Source organism: Lynx canadensis, chromosome F2 (assembly GCF_007474595.2).
Source record: "Lynx canadensis isolate LIC74 chromosome F2, mLynCan4.pri.v2, whole genome shotgun sequence".
NCBI lineage: Eukaryota > Metazoa > Chordata > Mammalia > Carnivora > Felidae > Lynx > Lynx canadensis.
The window spans coordinates 82,463,769-82,479,191 of record NC_044320.2 but is presented as its reverse complement, the minus strand read 5'-3'; the positions used below and the strand labels follow the sequence as shown (position 1 = coordinate 82,479,191).

The following is a 15,423-nucleotide window of genomic DNA, read 5'->3' as shown; positions in this document are numbered from 1 at the left end:
ACATTAATTGATGTTGTTGATGGTGGTGTTATTTTATTCTACTGTGTTTGTTTTGTTTATATTGTTGGTCAGTAGTCCTTGTATCTTCGACCTTTTTTTCCAGAATAATGTCCTTCTTCCTAAATTACATAATTTAGAAATTATTTTAGTAATTATCTTAGTAACTAGTAAATATTTCAGGCTGTGTAGGTGGAAAATGTAGCTAGTGTTTATCTAAAAATGACTTTATTTTACCATCATTCTTGAAAGATAGTTTTGCAGGTACACAGTTTTGAGATGGCTTCCAGAATTCTTAAAATATTTCACTGTTATCTGGCTTCATTCATTGCTCTTGAGGAGGTTGGTGTAAATCAAATTTTTATTCCTTTGTAGATAGTCTGTCTTTTCATGCTTTTTGCTTTTAGAATCTTTTCATCGTGTTTGATATTCTCTAGTTTTATTACAGTGTGTATCCTAGGATGGGTTTCCTTTTAGTTGTACTGCTTGGTATTTGTTTTTCTTCCTGGATCTTTGGATTCATTTCTTACATTAGATTTCCCAGTTACTAAATCTACAAACTATTGCTTCTTCTTCCTCTCTCTTGTTCTTCTGAAATTCCTATTAGACAAATGTTAGACTTTCTCATCCTATCCTCTGTACTTCTCTTTTCTCTCACATTTTTTATCTCAGCTCTCAACATACATTCTAGGTAATTTATTCAAATTTGTAACCCAATTCACATATCCATACTCTTCAGGTACATGTAACCATTTGTTTACACCTATTTAATAACATTTTTATTTCAGTAAGTGGAGTGTTTCCTTTTTGAAAGTTCTAATTTTATTCTTCAAACCTGCCAAGTCATTTTGTACAGCTTTTTGTCTTGTATTACATCTTCATGAATTTCCTTTTTTTAAGATAGTTATTCCATACTTCATATCTTTAAATTCTAATATGTCAAGTTCTCAAGAGGTCTATTGTTATTATTATTTTTTTTACTCTTCCCATGTAGTGGTTTGTTTCCTATGAGGTGATTTTTATTGGAGTGCATATTTATTTGATTTGGCTTTACTCCATGACAAGTAATGATCAAATTAAAGGTGGTTTCCTTCACACAAGATTTCCATTTGCTTTTTTTGTGAACCAAGGGGGCCCTGTGGGCCTGAGAGGGGAAACTTAATCATGAAGCCTAGTTTCTAAGCATGTTTATAGTTCACTACTTCATATTTAGTGTTCCTTTGTTCATTTGTGATCTTCTCTTACCCAACATGCACTTTCCTGTACACCCTCATCTTTAAAATAGTTTTGTTCCTCACACTCTCTTTGGTGGTGTTATTTATTACCTAAATTTTCTTCAGGCTTCAGTAAATATTTTCTGAGAATGTTTCATATCATAATAAGTAAGACTTCATTTCCCTGAATTATGAAGTGAGAGGATTGGAAATTCAGTGATAAATAGGTTTTTATAGGGATGCCTGTGTGGCTCAGTCAGTTGAATATCTGACTCTTGATTTCAGCTCAGGTCATGATTCCAGGGTCATGGGATTGAGCTCCAGGTCAGGCTCTTTGCTGAGCATGGGACCTGCTTAAGATTCTCTCTTTCCCTCAGCCTCTGTCCCCTGCTTGTTCATCGAGAGAGAGAGAGAGAGAGTGAGATTTTTTTAAGAAAAAAGAAAAGAGGTGTTTATAAGTACTGCCCTTTGAACTTAAAAGTTGGGGGGAATCCCATCATGTCACTGAATATCCATCATGTCTCTGTTGCTGCCAGCAAGGATACTGGTTTTTATCCTACTGGGATATGCATGTCTGTGAATATGTACTTTCTCAGAGAAAGCCCCTTACTGTTCTCATCATAATGTTAACACTGAAGGTTTTTCAATGTTGAGCATCCATGCAAAATATAAATGTCTACTGTTATAAAAGGCAAGATAAAACTGGGGAAGAAGGATACCCTTTTTGGGACAGTGGCAATATATTTTATTTGAAAGGATGATCTTCTTCGTGTGCTTTTAAACCACATTTGGCTTAGGGTTTAGTTTTATGCCAAAAGAGAATTCTGTTTCCTTCCATATGAGGTGGATACGGATCCAAACACCTGTCAGTACAAATCTAAAAGCGCACGTTTGAATTCAACTTCATTTACCCTGATTTATCCATTCAGGAAGATGATTTCAATGGATTCCTAGTGAAGAAGAAGGGAATCCTATTCTCTGTAGTGAATCAAAAACTATCTTCTAAAAAAAAAAATGTGAATATTCTTTTGTAGAGTCTGCCTTCTCGTGCAAGATGCCTATGGAATGTTCAGTGAAGTATACTCTGAGGGCGCCATCTTGAAAGACCAACAGTTGGAAGGGAAGTCCTGCAGCCTGATGGGAATGAAGGTTCTACAGAAGGCCACCAGAGGAAGGTGAGGACCCTCTGTAATTGCTGCAATGACTGGCTCTTTAATTAGTGATTTATCTCTTAGTTTTAAGGGCAATAAACCAGGATCCTAGAGTTTGTCTATAAAACTAGGTCAGAGTTGAATAAAGCCCATAAAGTACTTCTAGGGGAAAAAATTATAATTAGCAACAAAAACAGTTATACAGGTTTAGTGACTCCTAATTTTATTAAAAATTAAGAAAATACAAAATGTTATATATATGTGTGTTTTAATCATAAAGATTTATTTTCTGTATACTAATTAAGAAATAAAACAGCTTCGCATGAGCCAGTTTATATAAACGAAAATATAACTTAGTGTACAGGCAGTTTATAAGCTTTACATAAAACTCTTTAAGTTGTCACATCTTTTTGCTTCCCATAGTAAGAAAGTTTTGTTCTCTGTTAAGTTTCATGGTACCTTACCTTAAAATATGATTTTGGATAAGCAAGGTAGAATGGTACATAGATCTGGTCCAAACTGTGGCTATTATATCTCCAGTAATCATCTGAAATCTATGAATTAGGAAAAAGAAGGAACATTTTTAATCATACTATTCAATCATATAGAGAATTAGTATAAACAGTAAATTTGGGATTTTCTCTATTTTATTATAATCTCTCCTTCCTTGAATGGTGTGTTATTTTAACTCTTTTGATGTTAATTTTTTGTCTAATTGTAGGAACATCTGAGCTTATACCAGTATCTGGGAAAGAGAGAAAAAAACCATTATAAGTATATGATATTCTGATTTTAAAGCAGTTATGGATAGCATCTTCCACTGGTTTGCATAATGAACATTCTAGTCACAGTCATTCTAAATTGTGAGCATTGGGGGCACCTGGGTGGCTCAGTTGGTTAAGTGCCCAATTCTTGATTTCAGCTCAGGTCATGATCTCCCAGTTGTGAGATTAAGCCCCTTGTCAGGTTCTGCTCTGACAGTGTGGAGCCTGCTTGGGATTCTCTCTGTCCCTCTCTTTGCCCCTCCCTACTCATTTGCGTGCGTGCTCTCTCTCTCAAAATAAATAAACATTTTTAAAAAATAACTAAATTGTGGGGCGCCTGGGTGGCGCAGTCGGTTAAGCGTCTGACTCAGCTCAGGTCACGATCTCACAGTCCGTGAGTTCGAGCCCCACATCGGGCTCTGGGCTGATGGCTCAGAGCCTGGAGCCTGCTTCCGATTCTGTGTCTCCCTCTCTCTCTGCCCCTCACCCGTTCATGCTCTCTCTCTCTGTCCCAAAAATAAATAAACGTTGAAAAAAAATTAAAAAAAAAAAAAACTAAATTGTGAGCAGTCAGCATTCCCATTGGCCACGACTCTGTGTACCGTCTGGCTTTCATATGGTACTGTGCAGGTGAGAGATGGCTCTGCCCAAGAGCTTGTTTTTCTAAAAGACATGTATTTCATTGAAAGATCCCCTATAAGCCCTAGTTAGATAGATACGAGAACATTTTATTGAAGCCTGCAGATTTATCTTATAACAAATGCTTCCTTTTATTTATGAAAGGGTGGCTGTATTATCATGCAGTTTCCTTATGGGTGGGGGGCAGTGCTCATTTGGAAAGCGTGTCTGTGTGTGGGAAAAGTTTAATTGGATCACATGAACCTTGTCTTTATTAAGGCTGAACCTCATCTGAGTCCCAAGTCTGAGAACTGCAAACCCCTGACAGACTATGCAGTTACAGTAAGTGGTGTCGCTGCCTTCACAGGTGGACCTGACAGCCTTAACGCTATCAGGACCATGTGGGAGGTAATCTTCCTTGACGTCAACTCTACACGTGAGCCTCCCACCTGAGAACGCCAGGATACAAGCGGGGTCCCCATCACAGGAAATGCTCCCTCCGAGGCAGCAGCGTTGCTCAGGGGCCGGGTTTCCTGTGCGCTACAGGCCAGACAGAGGCTGCTCTGGGAGGCTGACTTCTTGCCGGAGACCACATAGCACACAACTTCTCGTGGCATTCTACCGGAGAATGACAGAGCCAGGACTGCCATCCAGGAGTCTTTGGCTCTGTAACATTCATGCTCTTTTACGACATACACTCTATATATGTGCTCCTGATATTTAATCTACTTCTTTGAGGGTCACACTGGGAGCCTTACTACTACCTACAACATTCCCATAGAAAATGTCTGTTTGGTTTTTTTCCCACAGGAAATACACTGAGTGTGGCAAATAACTCATTTACAAACTTTTGGAACCCATACCATTTTTCAGTTGGTGGCTAAATATTTGATTTTTTAGGTTGGAATTAATTTCTTTACTTCTACATTTAATTCTATTTTGACACACAGCTATCTAAATAAATGTTTAGATTGTCTTTTAGAAGCTATATTTCTTCAAAACAAATTATTAGATCATTTAGGAATGCTGGATGTTATAATTGCCTGTTGGTGATATCATCCATTGTCAGTCATCCATCCATGGCCCCATCAACACAAATTGTCTCTTTTATTTTCCCCCAAATTATTGTGTTTCATAGCAACTCTCGTAAACTCTAACAAAATATACTTCTCATAAATCTGAACAAAGTACTTTTTCCCCAAAATTGAAGCTAAAATGATTAATTGTAATTATATAATTCCAGTACCTAATACAGAAAATAACTTTTTTGCCAGTTGGAAAATAGGGGTTTTTTTGGGAAAAATCATGAAGTCTTTTCAATCTTGGCTACCAGAATTCATCTAATCCATACTTCCAGTGAGGGGGAAAATCACTACTCCCCTACAAGGCTGTGAAGGGGACTGATGGCCTCAGAGCTGTCCAGTCACACAGACGTGTTTTGGACCAGTGTGGGGGGGACACTGCTCTGTCCACCTGCCTCGTTTGAGAAGACTTGCAAAAACAGAGCAATCATATATTTTGCACTTCCCTGACATATTTTTGGAGTTGTGTGCCCATACTGACTGCTTAAAGCAAAAGACATCAGAAAAATAGCCTGAATTTAAAGGCAAAGAAACACTATTTTCAAAAAAAAGAAAAAACCCCCTGCTGAGGCATGCTCACTGAGCAGAATGTGGAGTTCTGCCTATGCTCTCTTCCCCTCCAGAGTTCTTCCTGCTCTTTCTCCAGTGACTTTCTTCTCCGAAGGCATGTCCCCTGACCTTTGTCTTCCCACGTGGCCTGTGCAGCAGTTTAGTAGGTCAAATAAGCTGAAAAGTCACATGACTTTGATGTCATGATTCTATGTATGACCTTTATCTTTTTATTGTTGATTATTATCTGTTTTTATTTTTATACGACAGAGCAATACTGAAAAGGAAATTTTGTGAAATATATGTTAACCCTATAGGTATGGAAAATATAGCTAGCCAAATTTTTTGTGGGGGAGGGAAAGTTCTTTCAGTTCAAAATCCTGCTATATTTATGTCCCAACTTGTTAAAAACCCATTAAGCTCTCTGTATCTAAAATGATTAACCTATAGGTGCTATTTGATTTAGATCTGTGGATTGGCCCTTTAAGAGAAAATTTTATATAAGAGCACTTAGTACTCACTATTTACAGAAGACTCTGCCTTAGTGCCCAGAATGACGAGGAAGCAGCTGGCATGATCTTTGACCTTGACTGGCATCCTACTGAACAGAAAACTAGACGGGCACAAGTATTGAAGCTGTTAATGTTTTAAGTGACTAGATCCTGACTGGCTGATGTCAGATTTCATGAAAGAAGGTAGTCAGAACAAATGCTTTAAACATTCTGACCTGCCAGGAAAAAAAAAGCTGTCTTCAAATTGGTAACATGTTTTCTGTGAGGACATATATATATATATAGGATCAGGAAGGATGTTTGCAAAATAGGAAATGAGAGGGTTTATTGAAAAGATAATTCACTCATTTATTCTGTAACTATTTAGTGCCTCTTGGTGCTATGCCCCTGGCTAGTGGCTGTAGGTAGCACTGAGCTCTGTGTTAAATTTTTGGGATTTATCCTAAACCAGAATATACTAAGGCACAAAGTCAGCTAGATAAAGCCTTAGGTTCTATTATTAGGGATTCTGCATCAATCCAAGAGAGAATTAGGGCCTCTGTGAAATTTTGAGAGAAGAGGTCATAAAAATGAAAGTGGAGTTAAGATGATCCTGCTATTATACCTCTAATGGATTTAAGATAGAAGGAGAGCTTGTGGCAGGACTACAAATTTAGAAACGTCTGTAGCGGTTGAGGGGAAAGAGAACAAAAAACTAGTTAGGAACTAATCTTGAATTTCTGGTACCTGCAGGCATCTTTACCAGGGGTATGAAAATAGACCATTCCCTCCAAGAGCTCATGGGCCAGCAAGAGAGCCAGGGGTAACCCAAGCAGGCACTAAATTGGCAAGTGCCTGATACAAAAAGCTGTGGGCTAATAGCTGCCACCTTTGAAGGGGGCTCAGAGGGCAGGTCCAGATTTCAGAACCCTGAAGACAACAGGAAAGGCCTGGGGCTAAGGACTAGAATGAGGAAGAGAGAAGACAGGCTCCATTGTCTAAATATCCATTTACCTCCTTTGGAAGCCAGACCGGAGATCAGGAGAGCACGGCTGTCCTGTCAGCTTTTGTGATAGAGTAAGGAGGTGGGCACTATGTGTGAGCAGGTGCGTTTCAGAAAATGATCCAATTAATAGTTATTGTTTTATAAGTTTTTGGTTTTTTGTTTTGTTTCGTTTTCTTTTGTTTTTGAGGGAGAGAGCATGCTCTGTGTGGCAGAGCATGAGTAGGGCTGGGCTGGGGGGCGGGGGTGGGGACAGAGAGAATGAGAGAGAGAGAGAATCCCAAGCTCCAAGCTATCCATGCAGAGTCCCGTGCGGGGCCTGATGCCACGAACCGTGAGATCATGACCTAAGCTGAAATGAAGAGTCCGACGCTTAACGGACTGAGCCACTCAGGTGACCCAATTAATAGTTATTGTTTAGATGTCAACTTTTGTTTTCAAAGTAACAGATTAATCACTGATAAATTTTATACCAGAAGCCAAGCCTAGTCAACATGCTCAAATACTAACCCCAGAGCCAGGATTCCAACGCCTTTTACAAGCCCCCATGCTGGTCCCCAACCAGCTGCATGTGTAGCCTTTTGTCCCACCACTCATGCATGCACCGTGTCCTATGCCTAGAATGCTTCGCTTTTCTCCTGGGCCTCATTGAAGACCTACCTTTCCCTCACAGGCCAGTCTTCAGGTGCTCCTTCATGAAGACTCCTGTCACCCGCACCCAGCACTGCCTCCTTTGTCTCCTGTAGTAGTTACAGCTGGGTCACCTCCTCCAGCAAGGCACCCAGTGGTCATGATGATACTCACTTCGGTGCCCATGCCCAGGGCACTGTGGGATTCCTGCTGACCTGTGTCCCACCAGAGAGCATATGTATACTCTAACGTAAATAAGAGTGACATCATAGGCATAAGTTTGAAGGTGTCCATTTTTTTTAGAAATGATATGCATACATCAGCATTTATATGAGGAGTCTTAGATGGCTCTCCCAAGCTGGCCTGCACTATGTGCCTGGCTCTGAGTCACAGCAAGACATCAGACCTTGTCGTGGTCATTGTCACACTCCTTTGCATGGTATAGACATTGGTAAAAGTCGACATTGATTAAAATGCCTGGTAGCCGGTATTTCAGATTGGCCTGCCAATTGTTAGGCTTTATTAGGGCAGGTGCTATTTCTTGCTCATTTCAAGGCACATTGTAGGTTCAAAATATTTGTGAAATGGACATTAGTTGTTTGCTTGGGTTTCTCCTAGAATTTTCCTAAACAAGATTTGGATTTTTGCACATAATACGTGGTAATTATTGAAGCTCCATTTTAGCAGGAAAAATGCAGACCATTTGGTCCCAAGACTTGGCATCCAGTACAGGTGAGGATCATGCTCTCTGTGAGTCTCTGGACACAGACCTCTGGTCTCCTCACAAAGTCAAAGGAGACATGTGTGGGGTTGTGCTGTGAGAATACTTTATCAAGGATGGGGAGACTAGGAATGTCCATTACTTAATATTTCACAGAAAAAAGTTTTCCATGTATTGGAAAAGTGGAAAACTTTCATTTTCCTATCCTTTCTAGTCCTCACAAGAGTCAGTGAGGGAAAAAACTCTGTTCTCACTCCTGTCTTAGAGGTGAGGATGATTGGCTAGGGTTACACAGTGGGCCAGGGGTCAAGCTCCAGTGTGACATGAGTCTGGGCAGTTGGCATCAGGGTGTTCAGTCTACTGTGGAGACCCTTCCCTCCAGCTGGGTGTGACCGAGAGTGCACAGAAGTGCAGTAGAAGGGAATCCTTAGGGATTATTCAATGCAAGTCAACTGGGTTGGGTTAGGTTATTACTGAAGAACCATTTCAGATGCTCCTTTAACAGGAAATATGTGGTGGTGAGAGCTGTCTTTGGGTAAGAAACTTCAGTAGTAATTCCCTTCCTTTGATTTTCCCTCTTCAAAAAGGCCACCCTTTTAAAGAGCCACACACTTCCCTTGAGGTTTGTCCAGAATCTCTTTGTAATTGCTGTGGTTGGAAACCCTCCTCTAAAGGACATTCTTAATCATCCTTCCATGATTTTGAAAAATAAAATTGTTCCTGGAGGTCACTTAACTTTCTGGAAGGAGAACAAAATGTCAGTGAAAGAGAATGTACTTGAAACCAGTGATGCTCAAAGAAGCAAAAGAAAGCTCCCCATAAACGAAAAGCGTGCTTAGTTCAAGCCCTCAATCAGTTTATGGTATGTTTTGTGTTTTCCCGATAGACCTTATTGTTTTCTCTCTACCAGTGTTTCCTGAGTATTTTAATTCAAAATTAAATGTTTCTATTGTCCTTTAAAGTGGGATTATTTTTGGCCTCCATTTAACAATTGGTACAGGGAAGCATAAGCAACAAGAGAATAGTAAATAGAAGTTCAAGTAAGCAGATCTCTTCAAGATTATATCCCCCCTTTGGGGCGCCTGGGTGGCTCAGTCAGCTAAGTGTCCGACTTCAGCTCAGGTCACGATCTCGCGGTCCGTGAGTTCGAGCCCCGCGTCGGGCTCTGGGCTGATGGCTCAGAGCCTGGAGCCTGCTTCCGATTCCGTGTCTCTCTCTCTCTCTCTCTCTCTGTCCCTCCCCCATTCGTGCTCTGTCCCTCTCTGTCTCAAAAATAAATAAACGTTAAAAAAATTTAAAAAGAAAAAGATTATATCCCCCTTCAACTTTTCTTGGTTGTTAATATTGTGTATGTGTTGTTTTTGCATTCTGATGAATTTCTTTATGTTATTTCTTAAAGAGTTTCTTGTATATCTGTGCTGCCAACACCCTCTTCTTTTGTCCCCATGGTGTTCTCTAATTTGAGTGTGCCCAAATGGACATTCTGCATAGACTGGAAAGAGTCTTAACTGGAAATTAGGACACCTGGATTGTGCTTCTGGCTATGCTACCAATACCAGTAGCCCTGGCCCCGATGCATCTGAAAATGAAATGACTACACCAAATAACCTTCAAGCCTCTTTAAGTTTGAGGTGATTGCTTTCCCTTTCAGGGTTAGGATGGGAGGCTTTTATTTTTAGCTTTGTACACAAAGATACTTTTTCTATTTGAACATCTTTTCCTTAAAGGAAATACTGAACCTGTTGTTTAAACAATCTTCTTACAGATTAATTTGCAAAGTTGCCATCTACTTGGTAGGTATGGAGCATACATCTTTGGCTGAGCATAATAAGCATAATGAACCTTGTAAGGTCTTCTACTGAAGTAAGGTTTCCAATCATCTAGATTGTGACTTTCAGTGTAGAGCATTTGGGAATGCAAAACAGGCTGTATAAAACCTTTCTCTGGAGTAGAAACATTGCAGGAAGATGAAGGCTCTTTTCCTAATTATTATTTGCTTTAATCACTTTATTTCTGAGTGTCTTTGTTACTGTGAACTGACAGTTATTTTTATTAGATTCTAATCAAAGATTAATAGAAATCATACCTTTTTATTTAGAGGAAAGGTATTTTTTGAAGTCTGAGTTTATAATCCCAAATGACACAAACCTAAATAATTAGATTTATGACTCCGACTTCCACTGTTGAATTGCTTCCTTATGTATTTGGTTGTTTTGCTGTAATCACATTAATTAATTCTGATACAAGGAGATCTTTATATACTTAATAACTTAATCTGTTAAAATAGTTTTGGTACAGTACATTTGGCATAATAACAGAAAAAATAGGAAAAGCTGAAAAGTTTAATCTTTAACTTATGAAGACCTACTTTCTCATTTTAGTATAAGAAGGAAATGTGTAGAAAAAGGTAACCCACAGGGCACCTGGGTGGCTCAGTCGATTGAGCATCCAGTTCTTGATTTCGTTCGGCTCAGGTCATGGTCCCAGGGTCATGGGATTGAGCCCTGTGTCAGGCTCTATGCTGAGCGTGGAGCCTTCTTAAGATTCTCTCTGTCTCCCACCCTCTGCCCCTCTCCCCTGCTCACATGCTCTCTCTCTCTAAAGAAAAAGTTTAGAGACGCTTGGGTGGCTCAGTCAGTTAAGTGTCCAACTTCAGCTCAGGTCACGATCTCATGGTTCATGGGTTCCAGCCCCACGTTGTCGAGCCCCACCAACCTGGAGCCTCCTTCAGATTCTGTGTCTCCCTCTCTCTCTGCCCCTCCCCAGCTCATACTCTGTCTCTGTCTCTCAAAAATGACTATACATTAAAAAAAATTTTTTTAAGTTTAAAAAAGAAAGAAGGTAGCTTGATCAGAGTATCATGCATCCAATCTTAGTGTATTTTTATCACCAGCTAAATAATCATGATAGGCAGTGGCTTAATTAAGAAAAATAAAAATAAAAGCAGGAAGGGATTTATTGGCCCAGGCCAGGAGAATACGGGGCATTGCACCAATAATAAAATTCCAAAGGATACAATTAAATGAAACTGAATGCATGAGGTATAGGAAGGGAGGATGAGCAAAGCAAGTGGTCAATATGTGGGCAAACCCAGTGTCCCCGAGGAACAGCGACTGTACAAAACATGTTTGCACTGTACACTGGAAGTTAGGAAAGGTTTCATGAGAACCTGTTTAAATAGTTTGGGGCAAGAATACTCCCTGAGGATGTTGTGTCCTTCGTGTTGCATCCCGTTAAGAGGCACACAGCATCTAGTCAGTGATGGCAAGGCTGGGTCTGGGTGGAACAGCCAAACTTCTCTATCTCAAAGTCCTGATTTTCTCACTCTGTGGGGTGAGACCCTAGCTGAAGAAACAAGTACAAAGTCTGTGAGACAGAAGTGTGTATGGTGTGTTTGAGAAATAGTAAGGAGAAAGATGTCTTGTAGTGCAGCCCTTGGCTTAAACCAGTATCTGAACAGTATATCTGCTGACAGTTCTTTTAAAACAAAAATGGATCAGAATCACTAAATGAATTATTTGTTTAATGACTGAGAATCATTTAATTAGAGTTAATAAATAAGTAGCAGACAGCTGTTGATATTGAACCCAGATCCCCTTAAAGCCCTTCGGCCATTTCTTTTGTACCCACCCCACCGCCATCCCCAGCTTCTTTGTGCTTTTGCATCTGTGGGCCCACATCTGTCCCTGTCTTCAAAAGACTGCCCTCAGCCACAGACACCACTTTGCCTGCCTGTGCAAACAGCTGGGAGCATCTGAGAATTTGGGTCCCCCTTAGTTTAGTTTAGGTAACTCTTAGTGAGTGAGTACTTACGAAAGCCCAATTCCTGTCCAAGTTGGGACAAAATATCAGCTATGATTCACTCTCCAAAGCTCTCCTGTATTCCCCAGCTAAGGCTAGAACTTTACCAGAAAGAAACAAACTGGATGTCATCCCCAAAACATTACCCCTGTGCAAACACAGAAGTTGAATCGCAAGCCTGTGTAATATTCCACTGTATGTATGTGTGTATATGTCTTCCTTATATATTCTCCTATTGATGGACCCTTAGATTGCTTAGATATCTTGGCTATTGTAAATAATGCTGCAATAGACATAGGGATACATATATACTTTTTAGTGTCTATGTTTTCTTTAGGTAAATCCCCGGTAGTGGAATTGTTGATTCATATGGTATTTCTATTTTTAATTTTGTGAGGAATCTCCACATTGTTTTCCACAGTGACTACACCCATTTATAGTTCTATCGGTGGTGCACAAGGATTTCTTTTTATCCACATCCTCGCCAACATGTTATTTCTTATCTTTTTGATTTTAGCCATTCTGACAGGTGTGATATCTCATTGTAGTTTTGATTTGAATTTCTTTGATGATTTGTGATGTTGAGCATTTTTGCATGTGTTTGTTGGCCATCTGGATGCCTTCCTTAGAAAAATGTCTTTTCAGGTCTTCTGCCCATTTTTTAATTGGACTGTTTGGTTTTTTTGGTGTTGAGTTGTATAACTTCTTTATATATTTTTGGATCTTAGCCTCTTATTGGACATGTCATTTCCAAATATCTTCTCCCATTCAGTATGTTGCCTTCTTGTTTTGTGGATAGTTCCCTTTGCTATGCAGAAGCTTTCTATTTTGATGTAGTCCCAATGGTTTTTCATTTTTGTTTCCCTTGCCTCGGGAGACATACCTAGAAAAGTGTTGGCTACGGCCAGTGTCAGAGAAATTACTGCCTGTTTCTTATCTAGGATGTTGATAGTTTCAAATCTTACATGTAGATCTTTAATCCATTTTGAGTTTATTTTTGTGTATGATGGTAGAAAGTGGTACAGTTTTATTCTTTTGAATGTAGCTGTCCAGCACCATTTATTGAAGAGACTATCTTTTCCCCCATTGTATAGTCTTGCCCCCTTTGTCATAGATTAATGGACCATATAAGCATGGGTTTATTTCTAGGCTCTCTGTTCTGTTCCATTGATCCGTGTATCCGTTTTTGTGCTAGTACTGTGCTGTTTTGACTGCTAGCTTTGTAGTATATCTTAAAATCTGGGACTTTGATATTTCCAGCTTTGTTCTTCTTTCTCAATATTGCTTAAAGGGTGAAATCTTTTCATTCATGACAACACGGATGGACCTATTATGCTAAGTGAAATAAGTCGGACACAGAAAGACAAATACCATATGATTTCACTCATATGTGGAATCTAAACAACAAAACAAATGAATAAACAGACTAACAGCAGAATCAGCCCTATAATATACAAAAAACAAACTGACAGTTTCCAGTGGGAAAAGGGGTGGGGAGATGGGTAAAATTGGTAAAGGGGAGTGGAGGTACAGGCTTCTAGTTATATAGTGAATAAGTCACAGGAATAAAGGCACGGCATGGGGGATATAGTCAATGAGACTGTAATAGTGTTGTATGGTGACAGAAGGTAGCCACAACTGTGTTGAGCATCACATATAGAGAGATTGAATCACTGTGTTGTACACCTGAAACTAATATAATGTTGTATGTCAACTACACACAAAATTTAAAAAAAAATAAATAAATTATCCCAGCCTTAAAAAAGAAAAGGAAATATAATTAGAAATAAAGGAAGGCATGTATTCCAAAGAAGGAATGAAGTGGCAAACAAAAAGGGTTTTTAGTGAGTCAGAAGGAAACTGAGTAAAAAGAATGAAATGTTGACACACGGTACAATATGGATGAACCTTGAAAACATGCTAGGTGAAAAAAAACCAGACACATATTATATGATTCCATTTATATGACATGCCCAGAAGAGACAAATCCCTGAAGACAAAAAGCAGACTGGTGACTGCCAGAGGTTGGGTAGAGGAGAGAATGAGAACGACTGTTCATGGGTATGGGGTGCTTTAGGGGTGGTGAAAATATTCTGGAACTAGATAGAGGTGATGGTGGCACCACATTGAGAATATAGTAAATGAATTGTGTAATTTAAAACGGTTAATTTTATGTTGTATGAATTTTACCTCAATTTTTTTTTTGAGGGAGAGAAAAGGTGCAAGTGAGCAAGGAGCAGAGAGAGACACAGACAGAGAGAGAAGAAGGGCTCATCCAATGCAAGGCTCAAGCTCACCCAATGTGGTACTTGAACTCATGAGTTCCACATCATGAACTGAGTCGAAGTCAGATGCTTAATGACTGAACCACCCAGGCGCCCACCTCAATTTTTAAAAAGGAAAAAAGAAAAATTAACTGATTGCCTAAAAAATGCTTATACTGAGTTATGAAAATGGGTACAAGGAGCAGCTGGGTGGCTCTGTCAGTTAAACGTCTGACTCTTGATCACTAGTTCAAGCCCCATGTTGGGCTCCATGCTGGTCAAGAAGCCTACTTTAAAAGAAAAAAGAAAAAAAAAAGTTACAGATGTTTCCTAAGTCCAGTTGAAGAAGGTTTCTAAATGGAACCTCTGGGCATAATTTCACATATCTCAAAAAGACACAACTAGGGAGTAGGGGCTCAGAAAGGAATGCCAGTTATTTCTTAACTGTTATTTTGGGGAACTTAGGACAAAGATTTATTAAAATGGAAATTCCTCTAAATCATTAATTTCCTTTGTCTTTCAATGAAAGATCCTTAATGTAACAAAGCTATTTTCTATCTCCTCTAATTTGTTTTTATTATCAGTGATAGTGAAAATCAAGACATTGATTAAAGCGTACAAAGAGAAAAAAACAACAGATTGCATCGAGCCTTGGCAAGTTGATCACAGGAAGATGACAACCACAACCCACCTAAGAGATTCTCTTTGACTTATTTATTTCTTTATTTTTAGAGAGGAAGAGAGCGTGAGTGGGAGAGAGGGACAGATGGAGGGAATCTCAAGCAGTCTCCATGCTCAGTGTGGAACCTTACATGGGGGCTTGATCCCACAAGTCTAGGGGCCCTACATGGGGGCTTGATCCCACAACTCTAGGATCATGACCTGAGCCAAAATCAAGAGTTGGGCACTCAACTGAACCACCCAGGTGCCCAGAGATTCTCTTTGAACTGCACAGGCCAAGCATTAACCATTGTTAAGATTATTACCCTCATAGTCTTTAGAAAACCTGTTCTTTTTTTTTTTTTTTTTTTTTAATTTTTTTTTTCCACGTTTATTTATTTTTGGGACAGAGAGAGACAGAGCATGAACGGGGGAGGGGCAGAGAGAGAGGGAGACGCAGAATCGGAAACAGGCTCCA

At 39.5% G+C, this 15,423-nt stretch overlaps 1 protein-coding gene across 2 annotated transcripts in view; it reads left to right on the top strand.

Moving 5' to 3' along the window:
• SPIDR (scaffold protein involved in DNA repair) overlaps positions 1-15,423 on the top strand; it is a 509,957-nt gene that overhangs the window by 435,995 nt on the left and 58,539 nt on the right. For both annotated transcript variants that reach the window (XM_030304272.1, XM_030304271.1), the window contains exon 11: positions 2,246-2,386. In XM_030304272.1, the coding sequence (XP_030160132.1) occupies positions 2,246-2,386 (141 nt within the window). The remainder of the gene's footprint in view (positions 1-2,245; positions 2,387-15,423) is intronic.